Here is a 22,390-nt window from a genome sequence, read left to right as displayed (position 1 = left end):
GGGTAAAGATATTGATGCCCCACACAGTTCCGCAAAGATGTATTTACAGGTGCCCTGGAAATTCCCTTGCTGATGACCATCAAATGGCGGTATAATGGAGAAGCCCACGAAGCCCAGCAGGTGCCGTCTGATAGTGCCTGGCACCCGTAAAGCACCCTTCCGAGTTCCACCAGAATTCTCCAGGCCCGCACTGTGAGTTGGTGCATTCAATGGCATGGGTGGAGCCGTTGCATCTGTAGAAGTTGCGGCGATTTTCTCCTCGCCAAGAGGTTTCCCCAGACAGGTAGTACTGCCCCTTGTGAGTGCAGCCACACTGCTCAACAAGCACACATTGGATGCCGCTCAGCACAAATCCGGGCTTGCACTGACACCCTTCAGCGCACTTTGTCAGGCGGGGGTGTGCAATTGCTGAGCTGACACATGTTGCTGGACGGGAAGGTCCACATAGCACATACTGGCTGTTGTTTGGGCAGTTTAATTCCTGAAACAACAACAGAAACACAAAAATGGACCAAAAGGTTTAGTAAAAGGAGAGAGAAGGCAAAACCATGGGGAAAAAAAAAATGCAGAGGGGTTAAAACCCTTGGCCCTTTCCGCTTGCGGGCCAATAACAGTGCCCTAGGGGCGGCAAAAACGCCATCCCTAGGGGAGCTGTTTGCATGGGGAGTGCAGCTGCATCACAGCCGTGCAGCCCTGGCTCCCTCCCCCAGCAGAGCAAAGCCACTGTTTTGGGGAAACAGCGGCTGGAAGGCACCATTCCCCCCCTTTCCCCAAGCGCCTTGCGTGTCCTCCAGCCTCCAGCGCGTTGCACAGGCCAGGGGACACGCCGCCCTGCCCTGCGACTTCCGGGCTGTCGGCGCAGGGGACGGGGAAGTATTCCACAACCTCTGCGATTGAAGGTGGGAAGGACATCAGTAAATGTTTGAAGGACGGCAGCAACCTGCGCAGAATGCGCCGTCTACACGCCAGCTGGGACCGTTCATGCAAACCGTCCGTCCGGAAGTTTGGTCCGGCGTCATGTCACATGCGACCCAATAGCGTGGCCCGTCAGGAAGCGACCCTTGACACATTTGCAGTAATCCTCACAAATTCAGAGAGGGCCTGGAGATTTCCCAGAATTATAAATTACTTACTGATGACTGAGGTCAGTTGAAGTTCCCTACTTTGGAGAGTGGACTACGGCCCTTTCCGCACAAACCTTTTAAAATGTTTTGAGGCAGGACGTAAAACTTTTCCTCCATGGAATTCTGCACTGTTTTTATCCCCTTTGGCTCCCAAAATGTTTTCTTTGCAGCCACTAAATGTTTTCAGTGAATCCCCTTTAAAAACTTTTCTTTTGGCTGAAACATTTTCAAAACAGCTTCACTTGCTGTGTGATCTCTTTAAGATGTTTCCACACCTCTCTGAAGTTCCTGAACTTCCTCCTAAGGGCCACTTTCTGAGTCCACTTTCCGTCCCCCCTCATCTGTTAAGGGCCTTTCACCACTTACCTTAAGCCCCGCGCTACTCTCCTCAAGTAGCGCGGGGTCCCAGAGCATTCCCCACGACAGGGGCGGCGACAGCGCAGCTGCCCCGACGCTGCCCCTCTTACGCTCCCTCAGCGCACAGCATCCCTGGCGCTCTTGTAAATGGCGCCTTTTGATGACCCCACGCAGAGTGCGGGGTTGTGGGGATGCCCGGGCGCACGCCAGGGATGCCGCGCGCTGAGAGCAGCGCGTGGCATAGGGGGGATCCTTGAGAGTGGGGAAACGCCCTAGATCATTTCTGGGAGGTTTTTTTATATTGGGAGGGTAATCTTCAATTCATCGACTATATGAGTCACAGAGAATTGCAGCACGAGGCTGTGAAGCAATGGAACATTGGCCCCTTCCGCACACGCAAAATAATGCGTTTTCAAACCACTTTCACAACTGTTTGCAAGTGGATCTTGCCATTCCGCACAGCTTCAAAGAGCACTGAAAGCAGTTTGAAAGTGCATTCTTCTGCATGTGCGGAAGGAGCCATTGATTCAACAATGAACTCAAAAAAAAGAGAGAGAAATCACCTAATGGTAGCCATGGATCATTTTGAGGGGGTGATCGCACCATACGATGTGGTAAAGTGGAGGATTTAAAATGTTTAGAAATGTTTTCAGTGATTTGTGCGGAAAGGACCGATATGACATTATACCAAGTGTTTCCAGATTTTGTGTAGTGGCATTTGAAGTATATCACAGGATGGTCTGTGCTCTAAAAGAGGCTTAATGAATACCAAGGTTATCTTAACTAGAGTGTACTGTGATCTAATAGTTATAGTCTGTTATCTGCCAATTTTATTGTTCCCTTTTAATATTTCTGCTCTTATCCCATTCCCTTTATGGCCCCACAACTTTTTTGTATTCCCAGTGCATTATTTTAGAAACATATTTATAGTTTTAATCAGTGTTGGGATCCAAAAATGTTAGTAACAGGTTCCCATGGTGGTGAGATTCAAACTGTGGCGTAGCGCCAATGGGGCTGGGCGGGGCACGACAGGGGGCATGGCCGGGCATTCTGGGGGCGGGGCATTCCTGGGCTGTGGCAAGGACGCAGCCACTGCACCAGTCCTTGGGCAGGAAACGAATGCACGCAGGCGCAGGCTGCCATGCACGCTGGTGCCCCTCATGCTAGACTGCTTCAAGTTCTGCGCGCTACTGCTGAGAGGGGGGGCGTAACTAAGGCCAAAATCACGTGGCAAAATCACCAATTAGTAACCCCATCTCAGCACACACAAATAATTAGTAATCTACTCTCGGGAACCTGTGAGAACCTGCTGGATCCCACCTCTGGTTTTAATATATTTTAACCTTTTAATTGTATCTCATCTATCTTATGCTGGTCTGTGCTGGTTTATGGCCATAATGAAGATTGATTGATTGGCATTATTCCTGCTAAGGTCCTTCACAAGACTTCATCCCTCAATCCCCAGGGTATCGATTGCCTTGGAGATTTGGGAACAGAGCTTGGGGAAAATGAAGTTTGGGGAGGGGGAGAACTCAGCAGGGTTGTTGATGTCATGCAATTTTCTCTGAGGGGAACTGATCTCTCTCACCTTGATATCACTTGTCATTCTGGGAGAATTCCTGGTCCCACTTGTCAGTTTGCCACTTGTAACGTATTATAAAAATGTTAAATATTGTTTCATTGTGTTAAATACTGGCCCTTTCTGCACAAGCCCTTTCAAAATGTTTTGAGGCAAGAAATAAAATGTTCCCTCCTGGATTTCTGCATTGTTTTTACCCCCTTTGGTGCATCTTCAAAACATTTTAAATGAATGCCCTTTTAAAACAATTATTTAGGTGAAACCTTTTCAAAATGGTTTCATTTGCCTGTACGGACCCTTTAAGACGTTTCCCACACCTCTCTGTCTTCCCTGAACATCCTCCTTAGTACCATTTTCCTCACTTTCCATTCCTCCTGGCCTGTTTTTTGAGTATTTAGAACATTTCAGTGATTTTGGGTTTTGGGGGGGGGGGTAATCTTCGATGCATTGAATATATGAGGGCAACACGAGGCATTTAAAGCATCGACTCTACAACAGAAGAAGAAGAAGAAGAAGAAGAAGAAGAAGAAGAAGAAGAAGAAGAAGAAGAAGAAGAAGAAGAAGGAGGAGGAGGAGGAGGAGGAGGAGGAGGAGGAGGAGGAGGAAGAGGAAGAGGAAGAGGAAGAGGAAGAGGAAGAGGAAGAGGAGCAGGAGCAGGAGCAGGAGCAGGAGCAGGAGCAGGAGCAGGAGCAGGAGCAGGAGCAGGAGGAGCAGGAGGAGCAGGAGGAGGAGGAACACAAAGGCAGCCAGGAATCATTTTGAGGGGATGAATGTGGGGATACATCGTGATAAAGGGGGACGGACTGAAAACATCTTACAAATGTTTTTGTGGATTTGTGTAGAAAGGGCTGGTAACAACATACCACATTCAGCAATCTCCCTCCACGGATGTATAGCGATTCCACGACTTTGGCACTGTTGAGCGTAACTTTGCAGGATTTCACACAGAGTCTGGCGGCTCCCCTGAGTAACGCACATATCTCTCACGCAGCTCTCCACATAAACGTGAACGCCCGCAGGGTTGAGGCACTCTTTAAACGGGCCACTCACATCACCAATAAGCCCACAGCAGTTCCGCGATCTGTACCAGGCTAGATCTGCTTTACCACATACGAACGGGAGTCCGGCGGGTGGGCCATGAGAAGCGCAGCTGCCATCTTTCCAGCCGTTGGCAAAAGCAACTGCATCCTGAGCCACTGAACCATCAGGGGTCCTAAAATCATCGCTCTGGTTTCCATTGAAATTTCCACCTAGCCCACAAAGGAGGCCACTGTAGGTCTCGGGAACAGTAACTGATATGTAGTATGACCAGTCGTAGGAAATGAGAAGGCCAAAATCAGTCTGGAGGAAGACAGAGGAGCTGCTGAAATAGGCATAGATCTTCCCTGAGGCAAGGTCGATGGGCAGGTTAGCCAAGATGCCATTCACCTACAAGGAAGAGAAAGGCCAGAAAACCCCTTTCTTAATTAGTCATGGGATATTTATTTATCAAATCAGTTTTCGACGTCCAAAGTTTGGGGGAGGAGGCAGCTGAACAATGTACTTGTCCTCTTTTATGGGAGTCAGTCCTCTGAATACAGTTTCTTGGGAATAAACTAGGCTGACCAGACATCCCACTTTTGGTGGGATAGTCCCACCTTAAAACAACTTGTCCTGCATCCCGGCGGAGTTTTCAAGTGTTCGAGTTTTTTGGAAGGCTGCCGCTGCACTGCCTTCTGGGGAAGCAAGAGCAGTCACGGCAACCTCCCTCTTGGCGGCCGCCCAGGAGCGCACTGCCTTCTAGAGCGCTCCCGTTTCTTGCCCTGAACAAGAGGCGAGAAATGGCAGGCGCCCTGAGATCCTGTGATTAATCTTGTACCGCGCACGGTGACACCCATGGCCACCCGCCCGCCCACCCGTCCTGGTTCGCATAGGTGACCACCTGGTCACCTTAGAATAAACATGAATAGAATTGCTAAGGTTGCCCGTCCAAGGTTCAGAAATGCCTGGAGAATTGGAAATGGAGGCGGGATTTGGGAAAGGGAAGGGTCTCAATAGAATATACTGCCATAGAGTTCAAAGCAGCCATCCTTTCCCAGGGGAAATGCTCTCAACTGGCTGGAGGTGGGCTGCAGCTCCAGGAGATCTCGAGACCCCCACTTGGAGGTTGACAACCATAGACTGGACTCTGGGTTTGGTGGGATTTAATTCCAGGTAAGTGTGTTGCGGATTATATTTGTGAATGGAATAAAGCCACGCCTTTTGGTTTGAATCTGACAGCCATGTTCCTTGCCACCACAAGGTGGGACATCGGGTAGCTTCTCTTTGAAAGACTCTTAATCATCTGCTGAGCATCAAAACATTTTTTTGTAAATTGAGAGTGGTAAAGAACAACACTTATTTATTTATTTGCATCAAGTCACGTCTGATTTCTTGCAACCCCAATGCAAGAGATTTCAAAGGTGGGTTGCTGTAACCTGCATCATGAGCTTGGCATTCCTTGGAGGTCCCCCATCTAAACACTAGGCAAGGACAACCCTGCTTAGCTTCTGACAAGATCAGACTAGCCTGGGCTATCCAGGACAGGGTCCTTTTTAGTAGCATCATATTGTCAGGCCTGCGCCATGCTCAGCCTGGCAGTTTGCACATCCACACCAAGGTCACAGATGGCCCTGCCATTATCACTGCCTGAGGCAAAGGAGGCCTCCCCCTGCTTGCTATGTAACTAGTCAATAGAACTTCAACATTCATTCTTATCTGCCTTCCTATGAAGGAGTGAACTGTCTGTCCTAAACAATGCCTCTGTTCTCACCGTCCTTTCTCGTGCTGACATTATGGGAATGCAAGGGTGGAGGGATTATGGGCTGAACGTTTCTAAATCCAAATCCAAAACCTTTATTAGGCATAAAACCAGTGTGTGTCAAGAATTCCAAATACAATAAGAAGATCATTATTGCACAACTTGCAGAACACAGAGTAAAAATATAGCAACAGGTTCAGAGATTTCAACATTAGAGTTATTTAGAAGCTTAGCCATTTTTATCTTATCAGAAAGGAGCATGAATCCTGTTGGTAATACAGTTCTCAAATCAGTTCTGATGTTGTTGTATTTTGAACAGTGAAGCAGAATATGAGAAAGTGTATCAGTTGTATCAGGACAAAATCGACAGCAACGCTCATTTTGTGGAATATTAGAGAAGCGACCTTGAAGATGTACTGACGGAAAAGAGCTCTTGTCTTGCTCTAGTCATGACCCATCTGCAATTGTAATTAACAAGTTGTTCCAGGTATATAGCAGGGCTAGATTTCTGAGGGATAATCCCAAAGAATATTGGAGAGCAAGAGCTTTGCGCTTTGCTCAGGAGAGACTGATATTCTTGATCAAATAATCTAGTCCTTAAGTGATGGTAAATCTCTGGAGCGGTAAGATTGAACGTTTCTGTAATTTAGGCCCCTTCCACACACGCAAAATAATGTGTTTTCAAACCACTTTCACAACTGTTTGCAAGTGGATTTTGCTATTCAGCACAGCTTCAAAGAGCACTGAAAGCAGTTTGAAAGTGCATTATTCTGCATGTGCGGAATGAGCCTTAGAGACAAACTTTAGTTTCGGCTATCTGAGCCTTGGGCTGACACAGTTCCAATAAACCTCTTGAACCATTCTCGTGTCTTGTTTGATGACCAGAGTAACAGACCCTTACATATATTTATGTTCTGCACAAAATTGTGCCATATGCAGTGGAGTCCCACCAACTGCTGTACAACAACCAGGGTCCAGTTGAACGCATCCCAACAACAAGGGGGTGCCTTTGTCCCTTCTCAACACACAAGCTCTCTTCACCACAAGATGCCTCAAGGTGTTTGCGTAGTTCCCCTGCCCATCTCATTGTTTCAAAACTCCAGCTGAATTATTCATGGCCTCTGCCAAAGTCATTCTTGTTGAGCAAATTACTTTCATTACGGCAATTAATATTTACCCACCGCTTTCAGCAGGCACATTTCAACGGAACATTAGTGGTTAGACCGGAGAGAGCTATCAAAAGTTTACTCAATAATATAGGCTGTTACGACTTAACCAAGAATTACATGTCTCCCCATGGGGTTTTTTTCCCATTACATATTTGGATAACATGATGTTACAATAGTCACAGGTCTATCCTGTTTCTGTTAACACCATTTTAAAGAAGATTTTGGCCATGTAGAAAAAATAATAAGAAGAAGAAGAGTTTGGATTTATACCTCACCTTTCTGTGCTGTAAGGAGACTCAGAGGGGCTTACAAATTCCTTTCCCTTTCTCTCCCCACAACAGACACCTTGTAAGTAGGTGGGGCTGAGAGAGTTCCGAAGAACTGTGATTAGCCCAAGATCACCCAACAGGAATGTAGAAATGCGGAAACACATCTGGTTCACCAGATAAGCCTCTGCCACAGGTGGAGGAGTGGGGAATCAAACCCGGTTCTCCAGATTAGAATCCACCTGCTCTTAACCACTACACTCACCCGGGCTCTCTTTGAAGGCCCAATCCTGATTGGTTCTGCAGCACATGGAGTGAGGAGAGATCTTCTTACCCCCTCCCCCACTTGACTTTTCAAGTATCCAAGAAGGTTTGGGAGGCTATTTTGGTGCTTGAACGAAACAAGATCATCCCCCTTGTTGCATTTTTAAATGGCTAAAAAATTTTCTAAAATGGTGCTGACAGCCACAGGTCAGACTGACGGCCACCATCATGTCCAGCTTGGCCCTTAAGTGGCCACACTGGAGATCACTGACATGCTGCATCTTTACCTGCACTTTGCCGTACTGGTCTGCCACTATAGTAATGGTCTCCTCGTAGATCTCCAGCTCCACCAGCCGTGCCCAGGAGGCTGCTGCGGAGCCTCGGCGTTGATTCTCTGCTTTGACGGTGAAGCCCGGGAGCTTGCCGAAGGGGCCGCAGTACTTGCTGAGGGTATATCTGCAGTCTCCTTCATAATCAAAGGCTACCCCATCAAAGGTGACATAATGGGGATCCCCGAAGACCCAGCTGCTGCCATATTTCACAGGGTAACAGCCCCGTACCCCTGCCATGACTTTGCAAATCTCCAGAGGCTTACAAGCATAGTCCTGGCACTCCATGGGGTGAGAAGGATGCCGACAAGAACAGCGCTTGCTACAGGTATCCGTCAGGATAACTTCATCTCCCACTTGGTAGTACTGGCCATTCAGCATGCAGCCACAATGATTCAGGGGCACGCACGTCCCTCCACTGAGAATATAACCTCTGTCACAAAAGCAGTCTTCTCTGCAGGGCTCGGCGCAGTACAGAGGGGCCGTGGAATCCACGCAGCTGGCCCGGCAAGCAGTTGAGCAGGGTTCATAATGGCTGTTCTCAGGACATGTGATTCCTGGTGGAGAAAGGAAAGATGGGGAGGAAGAATTGTTAGCTTCTTGGATAGTGTTAAGATGGCATGAGCTTGAGTGCACGTTGTGCGTATTTGGCATTGCTCCATGGGTAATCAGTTAGTTCCTGTGTTGTTGTTAATTGGTCCTTTCCGTACAAGCCCCTCAAAATGTTTCGCAAACATTTGCAAAAAATGTTTGTGAACAGTTTCAAAAGCTTCCATTTGTTTGCGCTCACCGCCTCGAAAATGCTTCCTGGCCACCATTTTGTGGTTGTTTCATTTTTGTTTGTTTTACAGCTCTGTAGATTTGATGCTACAGACTTCAAAGTAGGCTTGGAAATTTGGGTGCCACAAATACCAGATTTGAGCCGAATCTAGGCGAATTTGGGCATATTCGGGTGAAAATTGGCCGAATGTGCCCTGCACGAATTTGAACTAATGCGAATGCAAGGTATTCAGACTTTTAGGGGGTATTTTTTGGTGTTGTTTCATGTTTTGACCTGAAGGGGGTACATTTTTTTAAAGCTAGCAGCATCAAAATTTCAGCGTATTGTTCGGAGGGTGTCCTGATGATACCAGCCCAGTTTGGTGAAGTTTGGTTCAGGGAGGCCAAAGTTATGGACCCCCAAAGTGTGTGCCCCATCCCCCACTGTTTCCAATGGGATCTAACAAGAGATGGGGCTATCCCTTTGAGGGTCCATAACTTTGCCCCCCCTGAACCAAACTTCACCAAACTTAGCCTGTCTTTGGATGAGACCTCAAAATATTGGTGCCAGTAGATTTAAAAATAAGCCCCTGACAGTCATCCAAAGACATTTCCCCAGATTCTGTGTTCTAAAGTGCCTTGACTCCATTGTAGTCAATGGGGAATTTCTTGGGGAAGGGCTGTGGGGTGCACATTTTTCAAAGTAAAGTAACAAATTTTCAGGGTATCTTGATATCATCAGAGTTCCTTGATGTCATCATGCAGGTTTGGTGACCTTTGCTTCAGGGGGTTCAATGTTATGGGTCCCCAAAATGGTAGGGCCCATCTCCCACCGCCCCCTGAAGCAAAGTTCACCAAACCTGGGTGGTGTCTTCAAGAGAGTCTCTTGAAGATGCTCTGAAAGTTTTGTGCCTCTACCTTGAAAAATGTCCACCCCATAGCCCTCCCCCAGAAATTTCCCATTGGCTGCAATGGAGCCACTTCAGAGCACAGAATCTCCCAGCTCTCTATGGTGGGAAAAATTAATTGTTTTTTCCCACCATAGACTTCAATAGGCTTGCTGTTATGCCCAGCTGGCTCTGTGCTGGAGATTTTATTGCGGGCCCTGGGGAGGGTCTTGCTTTGGGTGGGGGCACTTATTTACCGACAGGCTGCTGATGTGTGTCCTGAAAGGAACCAGCCAACTTTGCTGAAGTTTGCATGGCTGGGCATTAGTTCTGTGGGCATCAGGTTCACCTTCAAAGGGATAGATTCTTCTAAACTGTGCCCAAAGAGACCTTTACCCACCACAAAAGGTGTCCGATCTCCACATCCCAATTGTTATATTGGCCGCTTGACACCATTCGGCATAAGCTCGCAGAATTTCACACAGAACTGTCCGGTTGCCCCCAAACATGCAAAGATTGTATGCGCAGCTCTCCAAGAAGCCAGAGGAAGGCAAGACCTGTGAGCAGGTGGCAAAAGGACCAGGAGATTTCTTCAGGATGCCACAGTAGTCGGGCCCGGAGTAATGAGCCCGTTCAGCGGAAGGACAAGGAGATAGTTCTTGGACTTCCCTGCACTGGTATGCCTTCCCTGCACTGGTATCCTTCACCTGCCAGCTTGCAGCAAAAAGAGTGACTGATGTGGCTAAAGAACCACTCGACTTTAAGAAGTCATCAGCAATGTTTCCGTTCAGAGTTCCACAAAGACCACAGGTGCTGTCATGGTAACTAGCCGGGACAGCGATCTGCACATACTGGTTCCCGTCGTAGGAAACTTCCACCCCGAAATCAGTTGTTATCTTTGTTGAGAATCCACTCTGATGCACTCGGACTTTGCCGTCGAGAAGGATAACTGGGAGAAGGGTTTTCATGCCATTGATCTGGCACATCAGGTTGGGAAAACAAAGCAGAATTCAAGTTATAGCATCACCATAATAGCTTGACAAGATTCCAGGGTATAAGCTTTCAAGAGTCAGAACTCTCTGACAAAGAGTATCTAACAAAGGGAGCGATGGGTATCATGTGTTTAAACCAGATTGTACTCATGGTGGAGAGAAATGCCTTCAGTCAAGAAAAATGGTCCCATAGAAGGGCTGTCAGGACTTTGCTGGACCTGATTATGAAACTATTACCTGGAATTTCAAACTGGTTTAGTTCATGGCCAGACCCTCCTATTTAAAAACAATCTTACTTAATGTTTAGATGCTCTTTTCTACTGGTAAGGCTGCTGAGAATGGGGGAGAACCTTTAGTCTCAATTATGGTATTTCACTTCTCAGGCCCTTTCCGCACCGCAACGGTGCAGGGGTGCGTCGGCATAAACAATGCTGACGCACCCCCCTGGAACCGTTCGCATGGACGGTCCCAGGAGGGCGACAGGCGGCAGCACAGCCTTTGCACAGGCCTTGGCAAGCTGTCGCCACTTAACTAACTTGTCTCCTGGTTTCCAGCTCATCGCAGAAGCCAGGGGACACGCCCCCGCAGCCTGGAGCGACGGCTCTGGAGTCACAGGCCAGGGGGTTACAACTTGCTGGTCTACAAGTGAGTTACAACTTGCTGGTTTACATGATGCTGCTGAACTTGAATCTTGCCCTTTGACGACAGTCTAGCAAGGTTACTCCTCTGAACTAATGGGTACTGCTGGCCAGATGCACATCATGCCTATCTTAGAAGAACTGAACTGGCTGACAATTTGTTGCTGAGCCCAATTCAAGGTATTATATTTGACTTATAAAGCCCTAAATGGCTTGGGCCCTGGGTATCTAAAGTTACGCCTTCTTCCATATCGAGCTACTTATGCCCGAAGATCAGCAGATGAAGCCCTTCTGGTGGTGCCACCCCCTGGCCGGATTGAGAAGGGCCCCCTGTTACAAAGAGTATGTCCATTCTGTCCCACCATCGTGGAATCATTGGAGCACATTTTATATTATTGCCCAAAATACAATTTACAGAGGGAAGCCCTACTACCCTCGACAATGGTTAAAACACCGTCCCAAATATCAATGGTAAAATCACTAAATAGTAATGATCCTGATATTCTTGGGAGAACAGCCAACTTTTTGTTGAAGGTTATGGCTCTAAGAGATATGTAACATTATTGATGAAACCTTTTGTACCGAAAATCAATAATGATATAATCAGTGGTGGGATTCAAATAATTTAACAACCGGTTCCGGTAGTGGGATTCAAATAAATTAACTACTGGTTGCATACAAGCACCATTTTAAAAACCGGTTCTGCCGAAGTGGTGCGAACCTGCTGAATCCCACCACTGGATATAATCTATTTCTGCCAAAAGATCCTGAATGCAAATTTGAATGAAACCAGTTATTATGCTAATATGACCTATTTTCAAAGGTGTTAGATATTTCATCGTTGGCACTCCTGGTTTATTATAAATTGTGTTTATTATAAAATGTGTATGTAAGACGCTTACTGTTATTTATTCTAATATAAAGGAAATTCATTTATCCTGTAGTTTTATTAGTAAATACTATCTATAGACCATGGGGAATGGTTTTATCTTTTGCTAAACAGCAGCGAATAGGGAAGAGTCAGATACAAGCTGATTTCAGATTTTAAACATAGATGTATTGTAGTTGTTTTATAAATATATATTATAACTGAACTGTTAAAGCCTATTAATCCATTTTATATCTTCTATAAATGAACTATCACGATGGAATGTAAAACCCATAGATGGCATATATGATCTCTTTTAAACTTAACACAGTGTATAACCACATTCTTATACTTTATGCCAATAAAGGTTATTGTGATTGAGATTGTGGTGCCACCACCTTCAGCAGTAAAAAAGGTAGAGACTTGAAATAGGACTTTTTCAGTGGTGGCCCCGAAAGTGTGGGACAACCCCTCCCCCACCGAGATGCATCATTTATATGCATTTAGAAAACTAGTAAAGATGCACCTATTTTCCCTGGCCTTTGGCTGAACAGATGGTTTTCTCCTTCTAGTAATATGACTTTTAAAAATAGATTTAATGAATTTTTAAACAGGTGTTTTATTAATGAATTTTGTGGATTTGGGTAGGTTTTAATAGGCTTCTTGTTAAATAACTTTAATTGTTACGTAATTTAATTGTTACAGTGTTACTAATTGTTTTAAGGCTTATTGATATTTTATGATTTTCATCTTGTAACTCCCCTTGAGAACTTTGGGTAGAAGGTGGGCTGTGACTAGCTACCTACATACAAAAACATACAAACAAACAAACAAATAAGCAATAGATTGGCTATAGCCTAGATCAGTGGTGGCAAACCTTTGGCACTCCAGATGTTATGGACTATAATTCCCATCAGCCCCTGCCAGCATGGCCAATTGGAACTTATAGCATCGTCTCCTCTAGTGTATCCTCACCAACTGCTCTGTGAAATAGGTTAAGATGAAAGGCAGAGCCTGGCCAAGATTCTCCAGTGAGCTTTCACAGCAGAGTAAAGCTGTGAACTCATACCTAGATCCTAGTCCAGTGCTAATCACACTGAAGCCAAGCTGTTGTTTCCGTGCTGTAAATCTGCAACTTACCTTGATAACCTTGGGAAAGAACTACTGAATTTCCAAATGGATTCACAAAGAAAGAAGAGAGCAAAGGAATAGCTAGAAAGGATGGAGAAAGAAGAGCAAGAAGTTAACTGGATGAGAACTTCATCTCAGATGACTTACCATGACATGCTCAGCGGTACCTATAATCAGGACCACTTCCTGGCCGTAGACCATCACACGCATGCGTTCTATGTGTGGCGTTCCTGGCTGTGTCTCTGGTATCAGGATATCTGCCTCTACCCGATAATATTCCAGGTTGTGGTTGTGTGAGGGCGTACACAGCTGAGACAGCACGTAAGTGCAAGAGCCTTGGAAATGATACAGCAGCCCATCAAAGGTGGTGTAATGCCATCCACTCAGAACTTGGCATGTGGCTCTATGAATTGGCTGGCACAGATGGTAGAAAGAAGAGGACTGGCAAACCTCATCCGCTGAACATCTTCCAGCCCGGCACACCACCCCATGATCCTCAGAATTGCACTGGCATTTGTTCTCACAGGTACTGTCACTCCAGAAGGTGGCACCAAAGGACAAAAAGTTAGCTAGTAAAAGAAAAAGAAGGCAAGCTAAGGACAACTACAAAGAGCTTGTGCTACTAGCTCAAGCCAGTCTGTCCACTATAGACCACTACACGTGTTATATTTACACTGCAAATTCTACTGAAGAAAAAAAACTGCTATAAAATTAATGTCTGAGAATGTTCAGTGTTAATCTCAGTGGAAAACAGACACCCATTGCCAACGTTGTTGATGTCACGAATCCTATGGAGTTTGAGAACGGGGAACAGGCGTTACAGCCAATCGTAAAATGCAAGCAAAGCATCCTCTTATGATGGAGCAGATTCCAAATGGATGCACCCTGTCTCCAAATGAATAGGCCCTGGGTGCTTCTGAAGCACTTCCTGCTCCAATGGACAAAAGCCAGGATTGGATCTTTGCTTTGGGGGGGGGAGTAAATGGTTGCCAAGAAAGTCACGGATAAGTGACATGTCCTACAAAGACCCACAATGTAATGGTAATAAAATGATTGTACGGATTCCTTTTCCCGAGACAAACACACTGCAAATTGTGAGTCCAAATGAATAAATGGAACCTCCAGAGATATATTGACATTTATGTAATGGCAAACCATGTGTTTTTTTTAATGATCATGGGAAATCCTCACACTTATGCTTCACCCCTTTCCCCTCATGCACAGTTTGATAATGAAATGCTTCTTTTTCATAGAAAAAAGTTTGTTAGTATAGCCAAGCCACCCTAAAACCTGAGTCCAAAATCCCAGTTTGTAGGTACGAGTACAAACCATAGTTTGTGATTCTATAGTCTGTGTCCCTAATTCTGTAGGGTAGGAACTTTGCAGTGGTAGAAAGGAGTCTGAAGGATTCACAGTCCTCCAACATCATTAATACATTACCAAACTGTGGTTCATTGTTATATCTCAGTGGTGGCGAACCTATGGCACGGGTGCCAGAGGTGGCACTCAGAGCCCTTTCTGTGGGCACACATGCACAGAGTTCGTCATTGGGGGGGCGGAAAATCACCCCCCCACACACACACACACATCTAGGCTGGCCTGAGCATGATCCTTTACCTGGGAGTAAGCTTGGTTGCTGGCAATGGGGCTGGCTTCTGAGTAAACCCTCCTAGGGTCGTGATTAACCCATTCAAAGCATTGCAAGGTTGCTTCACCAAGCTTACTCCCGAGTAACACGCGCCTCGGAACCAACCATTTTTTCTAAACTAAAACCTCAGTATTCAAGTTAAATTGCTGTGTTAGCACTTTGCGATAAATAAGTGGGTTTTGGGTTGCAACTTGGGCACTTGGTCTTGAAAAGGTTCGCCATCTCTGTTATATCTAAACTCATCCTCACTGAAGATCATATTCTGGACACAAGAAATAATTTCTATTGCCTTCATGTCCTGGTTGTGAAAGTTCCTAGAAACACCTGACTGACTCCTGTTGGAATGGAAATAGATTTCTGGTGGACCTGTAGCCTGATCCTTCTTTGATCATATGTTCTTAATGAGTAGCATTCAGTGTACCTTTATACACACAGCCGTTGGGCACTGCAAAGACATCTACTTGAAAAACCCAGCGCCCAGGGTCCATGACATTACTTGTTGAGCTGACGCTAATGATGCTTGGAGTCCAAGACCCAGGGATGTTGAAATAGTTTTTGGTATCTCCATTGTTAAATCCAGCCTGAGAAAACAAGGGGAAAATAACTTAATAAAAGGATAAAGATCTTTTCCTTGGGCTTCTCTTGGGAGGCCCTACAAATGCTCACCGCTCCGGAGATTTACCATCACTTAAAGTCTAGATTATTTGATCAAGAATATCAATTTCTCCTGAGCAAAGTGCAAAGCTCTTGCTCTCCAATATTCTTTGGGATTATCCCTCAGCAATCTAGCCCTGCTATATACCTGGAACATCTTGTTAATTATAATTGCAGATGGGTCATGACTAGAGCAAAGTGTAACTCTTTTCCGTCAGTACATCTCCAAGATCGCTTCTCTAATATCCCACAAAATGAGCATTGCTGTCGATTCTGTCCTGATGCAACTGATTCACTTTCTCATATTCTGCTTCACTGTTCAAAATATAACAACTTCAGAACTGATTTGAGAACTGTACTACCAACAGGATTTATGCTTCTTTCTGATAAGGTAAAAATGGCTAAGCTTCTAAATAACTCTAATGCTGAAATCTCTGAAGCTGTTGCTACATTTTTACTCTGTGTACTGCAAGTTGTGTAATAATGATCTTTTTACTGTATTTGGAACTCATGACACACACCGGTTTTATGCCTAATAAAGGTTTTGGATTTGGATTTGGATTTGGATAAAGATCCTGGTTGTTGTGGGTTTTCCAGGCTGTGTGGCCGTGGTCTGGTAGATCTTGTTCCTAATGTTTCGCCTGCGTCTGTGGCTCGCATCTTCAGAGGTGTATCACAGAGGGAAGTCTGTTACACACTGTGCCCAGATTACCCTCTGTGATAAACTTCTGAAGATGCCAGCCACAGATGCAGGTGAAATGTTAGGAACAAGATCTGCCAGACCACGGCCACACAGCCCGAAAAACCCTCAACAATCAGTTGAATCCGGCCATGAAAGCCTTCAACGATAAAGATCCTGTTTACTTTCTGTAGATAACCACCTTCTGTCATTCTGCATATACTGAACAGCCTGTAAATCCAACAGCAAAGCTAGCAGAAGACTATGGGTCGGAGCAGAGAATCTCTCCTTTCACAGATAAGGGCTGGCCAATCATCTGTATTCTCATGAACTTGCTTATGCTCCATATCATGGCCTGGAATTAATTGTAGCTGAACAAACTATCCCAAGGGATTGTGTGGAGTGGTGGGGAGGAGAAAGCTTCTTAATAAAAACCTGTAACCGTGAGCAATAATAGATTATGGAATATGTAAGATCAAGTGAAGCATAACAAAATATATGTAAACTACAGAGATAGTCATTGACGTATATGGAAGATCTTTCTTATCCAGACTGGAAACGTGACTAATTCTGAAATATTTAGAGTGTGATCTTAAACACAGTTACAATCATCTAAGCCCACTGACTCCAATGAACGTAGAAGAGTGCAACTTTGCTCAGGAATGCCCTGTTAGGTAGTCAGGGCTGCAGTCAGATCTAAGGCCACATACCTGGGAATAAATGTCATTGGCTAAAACATCAGGCTCCAAAGTAATTCTGCTTAGGGTTGTTTTCTGGGTTTAGGCTTTTCAGGAAGAAATTTTAATAATTAAGGTGGGTTTTTTTCATGCCACTGTTGCGACCCAAAGGTCACTGGTTCTGGATCTAGGGTTTCCCAATCTGCTAGCAGATGCTAGGAGATATGGCAGGTGGTGCTTGAAGTGAATGGAATTTGGGAAGGAAGTGATATCACTTTTTGGTAATGCTCTAGAAATTCACCCCAATCTGTAGATAAAGATCATAGAGACGTGGGGCCAATCTGTAGAGTGACACACTCAAATGTCATTTTTTTTCTCCTGCGCCTCAAAGTCTGAAGGACAGGAGATTAGAGGGCATTTCCCCACTTACCTGCTGCTGCGCGCTACTCTCCACAAGTAGCACGGGGTTCCCCGGCACTCCCCACTACAGGGGCGGCGACAACGCAGCCGTCCCGATGCTGCCGCTGTCACGCCCCCTCAGCACGCATCATTCCTGGCGCTCCTCCAAACAGCGCCTTTTGATGACCCCTCTGCACGGGGTTGTGGGGAAGCCCAGGAGCACGCCAGAAATGATGCACACTGGGAGTAGCACGCAGCAATTACTCACCCAGGTAAGTGGGGAAACGCCCAGAGTTTGGGGTGGAAAATTCTCTGCAAGGCCCAGGCAGTTGGGAAGTCCATCTGGATCCACTTTATTTCCCCAAATATTTCATCACTCAATCTCTCCAGTTGTTTGTGTGTTTGTTTTAGGTTGCATATTTGGATGACAATTTTAACAAGCTATTCAAGCATAAGGAAATCATACTTTTAAAATCTAAGCAGTTGATACATGATTTTCCACCAAAGAAGAAGAAGAAGAAGAAGAAGAAGAAGAAGAAGAAGAAGAAGAAGAAGAAGAAGAAGAAGAAGAAGAAGTTTGGATTTATTTCCCCCCTTTCTCTCCTGCAGGAGACTCAAAGGGGCTGACAATCTCCTTGCCCTTCCCCCCTCACAACAAACACCCTGTGAGGTAGGTGGGGCTGAGAGAGCTCCGAAAAGCTGTGACTAGCCCAAGGTCACCCAGCTGGCGTGTGTGGGAGTGTACAGGCTAATCTGAATTCTCCACATAAGCCTCCACAGCTCAGGCGGCAGAGCGGAGAATCAAACCCGGTTCCTCCAGATTAGATACACGAGCTCTTAACCTCTTACGAAACAGTGAGAATCAGATGACAGATTTATCAGAGTTGACAGTACCTGAGCCGGTGTACCCCCTAGGCCAGTGAATGCATCTCCACCGCTTGCTGCCCCCGAAGTCCACTGGATGTCCTTGTAGTGCAACATTATGAAAGACAGGTCACCATTGGAGGTTAACACAGCCTGGAATGTGTTCACCTATCCAGAAAAAATAGAAACAAACAACGGCTAGCCTCTGTCCTGAATGAACCCCCCATAGGAATCCAGCAACTTGATGGACTGGAGAAGAAAGCTGGATTTGGACCACCACTTACATTAGCAAATCAACATGTTCTATTCTCTGTTTAGGGTTGCTAGCCTCAAGGTGGGGCTGGAGATCTGCCAAAATTGCAATGGGCTTCCAGACAACACAGGTCAGATCCCCTGCAGAAAATAGCTCCTTTGGAGAGTGAACTCCATAGCATTAAACTTCTTAAGCTCCAACCTGGAGTTGGTAAGCCTATCACTGTCATTCATATATGAAATGTTGGTGCATTCTTGTACGGTAGAGGCAGTGGTTGGATCCAAAAATTTTAGTAACAGGTTCCCATGGTGGTGGGATTCAAACTGTGGTGTAGCACCAATGGGGCTGGGCGGGGCACGACGGGGGCATGGCCGGGCATTCCGGGGGCGGGCCTTCCTGGGCGGGGCTGTGGCAAGGACGCAGCCACTGCGCTGGTCCTTGGGCGGGAAACGAATGCACGCAGGCGCACGCTGCCACGCACGCCGGTGCACCTCCTGCTAGACTGCTTCAAGTTCTGTGCGCTACTGCTGAGAGGAGGGGCGTAACTAAGGCAAAAATCACGTGGCAAAATCACCAATTAGTAACCCCTTCTTGGCGCACACAAATAATTAGTAACCTACTCTCGGGAACCTGTGAGAACCAGCTGGATTCCACCTCTGGGTAGAGGGTTTTGCCCCAAATAAATTCCATTCACATCAATGGACCTTTTCGCACAATTCATTTAAAATGTTTTGAGACAGGAAATAAACCGTTACCTCCATGGAGTTCAGCATCGTTTTTACCCCCAAACGTTTTATTTCCAGCCTCAAAAGGTTTTAAGTGAATCCCTTTTTAAAGCGATTTTGACTGACAAGTTTTGAAAACATCTTCAGTTGCTGTGTGATCCGTTGACTACAGTTCACACACTTCTCTGCTTCCCTGAACTTCCCCCTCTGCGCCATTTTCTGAGCTCCCCTTCACCTGTTTATTTGCAACATTTATCTGTTTGTTCTATTATTTTTGAGGGGGCTGTCTTCAAAGTATCGTGTATACGAGGAGTATAGAATGTCGCACTAGGCTGTTCAACATCGGAGCATCAATTCAATACAGAACTTGGGGGGGGAAAGGGGGAGAAGGCAGGGAGGGAAAAACCAGTGGTAGCCAGGAATCATTTTCAAGGGGTGAGTGGACAAACTGGAGGAACTGAAAATGTTTTACAAACATTTTAGGAGATTTATTTGAAAAGGGCCACTGTATCTGACATGTTTTATGGATGGGTTACTCCCAAAGAATCCACATCTGCTGAGGTTTTATATGCCAGAGGCCAGGTGGTCACTAAGGGCTGATGTAAGAGTCCTACCTTGGAGGACAAGGATCCATAGAAAGCCACTTGGTCCCAAGTAGCCACAAAGACCCAGGTCGCCTTGAACGTTACTTTTGGGAAGTAAGCATTGATGTCCGCTGTGACTCTCCACAACAGTTGCTCATCCTGGCTCTGCCTGTAGTACACCTCCCCCGTGATGCGGTTATCAACATCAGCCCAGAACGGGGCGACAAATGCCCGGCCATCAGTCAGTGGAAAGGGATCGGGAGTGTATTGACTGACAGGGTTGTCAAAGGACACCACGCCGTTATTGTTCACCTGTGGGAATGAATGAGGACAGTTGAGATGGGCATGCAAGTTAGCCTGAGTTCACACAAGCCACAGACAAAAGGTAAATCTGTTCCTAATACTATACCGCTTTAAATGGTAAGTGTGGCTCACAGGTCTGAATGTTTTACCATCCTAAAAAAAGCTCCTCCCTAATAATGCAGGTGGATTCTGCATGGTATAAATATAACATCTGTAAAAAGAACCATTTTGGCATTTTGTATTCCCACAGCACGGGAGAACAAAATCGTTGCTGGTCAAAATGGATTTTCCCCCTGCCTGCTGCATGGAGCTATTATCCCTACAGAGTTTTCCTGTGCTTGCAGCTCATGCATGCATGTTCTTGCTGTAAAAAGCAGATGAATAAAGTTTGTCTTGTCTAACGATCCCACGCACATGTCGTTTTTCCTTTTTTTGTTTTGAGGGGGATGTCTGCAAAGCTACAGCAGCACAAATATGCACATGTTGCTTCTTTTCTAATTTTGTCACTGCAGCTTCGCAGACATCCCCCTCAAAACAAAACAAAAACAGGACACGTGCACAGGATCACTAGGCAAAACAAACTGTATTCATATACTTTGAACAGTGAAATTGTGCATAGATGAGCTGCAAGTAGAGGAAACCTCTGTGGGGAATCTCATGGAGAATCTGCTGCAGCCACCAAAATGGGAGGCACAAGCAGCAGAAATGAAAGTAAGAGGTTTGGCCAGGAGAAATAAAGCGTTTCCTGCCTGCTGGCGTTCACACAGCAGAGAGGAATCATCTTCAGCCCATGTTGGGGAGAAAAGATAGCTTGTTTAGCAATTTTTGAAAAACCTGAGTTAAGAGAAATATGACGAGCTGAACTCATTTTGGGGAAGGGAGCATTGCAAAATTCTTCCCCAGAACACTTTTTATAATGTCCTTAATGTTATATTTGTGCTGAGCAAAATCCAGCAGAAGTTTCACAGCTTATGAAGCAGACAAGTAGGAGCAAAACCCTATGCAGTGTAGCAAAAACAATTGTGCTCAATAAATTTTGGAAGTTTTCAATAAAACCTGGAAGTTTTCAATAAAACCTGGAAATTTTCAATAAAACCTAATAAAGTCACACTCACCAGATGTATTTGGCTTGTACTGAAATATTTTAGGTTTTAAAAACCTGAACTGGAAAATTTCAGTTCTCCCCACCACTGCTTCTCAACTCCATATGAACTTGGGAAACAGGTGTGAGTGGGGGGGGGCAGAGGCATAGCTGGGCCAGAGTGCGCCCGGTGCACACTCTGGCTTTCCCCCCCTGCGGCGGCGCCCCCCCACTCCCACTCCCACTCCCACTCCCACTCCCACTCCCACTCCCACTCCCACTCCCACTCCCACTCACTTTAGAAAATCGAGCAGGCTGGAGATTGTTCTGGTGGGAACTACATTTCCCAGGGTCTCCTGGGAAATGTAGTTCCCACCAGAACAGGAAGGCCTGTTCTACAGCCTGCTCAGTTTCCTAAAGTAAGTGTGTGTGGGGGGTGCTGTGGGGGGGCCGCTGTGGGGGGAATCATGCCGGGGTCCCCCCTGCGGTGCCCCCCTCCCACATGCTGTGGGGGGGATCACGCCGCGGGGGAAAGGGGGAGGGGCCGGTGGATTTTGCGCCCCCCACGTGATCCAACTCTGTGCACCCGGTGCGTCGCACCCCCCCGTCCCCCTGGGATCTTTGCCACTGGGGGGGCAGAGCTTTAACTTAATGTGGACTCCTCCCAGTGGTCACCCCCACCCCCCCCCACCCCCCCCCCCCCCCACCCCCCCCCCCCCCCACCCCCCCCCCCCCCCACCCCCCCCCCCCCCCACCCCCCCCCCCCCCCACCCCCCCCCCCCCCCACCCCCCCCCCCCCCCACCCCCCCCCCCCCCCACCCCCCCCCCCCCCCACCCCCCCCCCCCCCCACCCCCCCCCCCCCCCACCCCCCCCCCCCCCCACCCCCCCCCCCCCCCACCCCCCCCCCCCCCCACCCCCCCCCCCCCCCACCCCCCCCCCCCCCCACCCCCCCCCCCCCCCACCCCCCCCCCCCCCCACCCCCCCCCCCCCCCACCCCCCCCCCCCCCCACCCCCCCCCCCCCCCACCCCCCCCCCCCCCCACCCCCCCCCCCCCCCACCCCCCCCCCCCCCCACCCCCCCCCCCCCCCACCCCCCCCCCCCCCCACCCCCCCCCCCCCCCACCCCCCCCCCCCCCCACCCCCCCCCCCCCCCACCCCCCCCCCCCCCCACCCCCCCCCCCCCCCACCCCCCCCCCCCCCCACCCCCCCCCCCCCCCACCCCCCCCCCCCCCCACCCCCCCCCCCCCCCACCCCCCCCCCCCCCCACCCCCCCCCCCCCCCACCCCCCCCCCCCCCCACCCCCCCCCCCCCCCACCCCCCCCCCCCCCCACCCCCCCCCCCCCCCACCCCCCCCCCCCCCCACCCCCCCCCCCCCCCACCC

At 47.6% G+C, this 22,390-nt stretch overlaps 1 protein-coding gene across 1 annotated transcript in view; it reads right to left on the bottom strand.

The window, feature by feature from the left end:
• Window positions 1–20,344, bottom strand: part of LOC125435463 (alpha-tectorin-like) — a 29,771-nt gene extending 9,427 nt beyond the window's left edge. The window contains exons 1-9 of the mRNA XM_048501663.1: window positions 20,252–20,344; window positions 19,656–19,937; window positions 18,094–18,231; window positions 15,212–15,371; window positions 13,290–13,711; window positions 9,914–10,490; window positions 7,757–8,424; window positions 4,048–4,488; window positions 156–481 (exon numbers count right to left, since the gene is read on the bottom strand). Of these exons, the coding sequence (XP_048357620.1) occupies window positions 156–481; window positions 4,048–4,488; window positions 7,757–8,424; window positions 9,914–10,490; window positions 13,290–13,711; window positions 15,212–15,371; window positions 18,094–18,231; window positions 19,656–19,937; window positions 20,252–20,344 (3,107 nt within the window). The remainder of the gene's footprint in view (window positions 1–155; window positions 482–4,047; window positions 4,489–7,756; window positions 8,425–9,913; window positions 10,491–13,289; window positions 13,712–15,211; window positions 15,372–18,093; window positions 18,232–19,655; window positions 19,938–20,251) is intronic.
• Between the last annotated feature and the right edge of the window lie 2,046 nt (window positions 20,345–22,390).

This window comes from Sphaerodactylus townsendi, linkage group LG06 (genome assembly GCF_021028975.2).
Source record: "Sphaerodactylus townsendi isolate TG3544 linkage group LG06, MPM_Stown_v2.3, whole genome shotgun sequence".
Classification (NCBI taxonomy): Eukaryota; Metazoa; Chordata; class Lepidosauria; order Squamata; family Sphaerodactylidae; genus Sphaerodactylus; species Sphaerodactylus townsendi.
The sequence above is the reverse complement of the archived record's forward strand: the minus strand, read 5'-3'. Positions and strand labels throughout refer to the sequence as shown.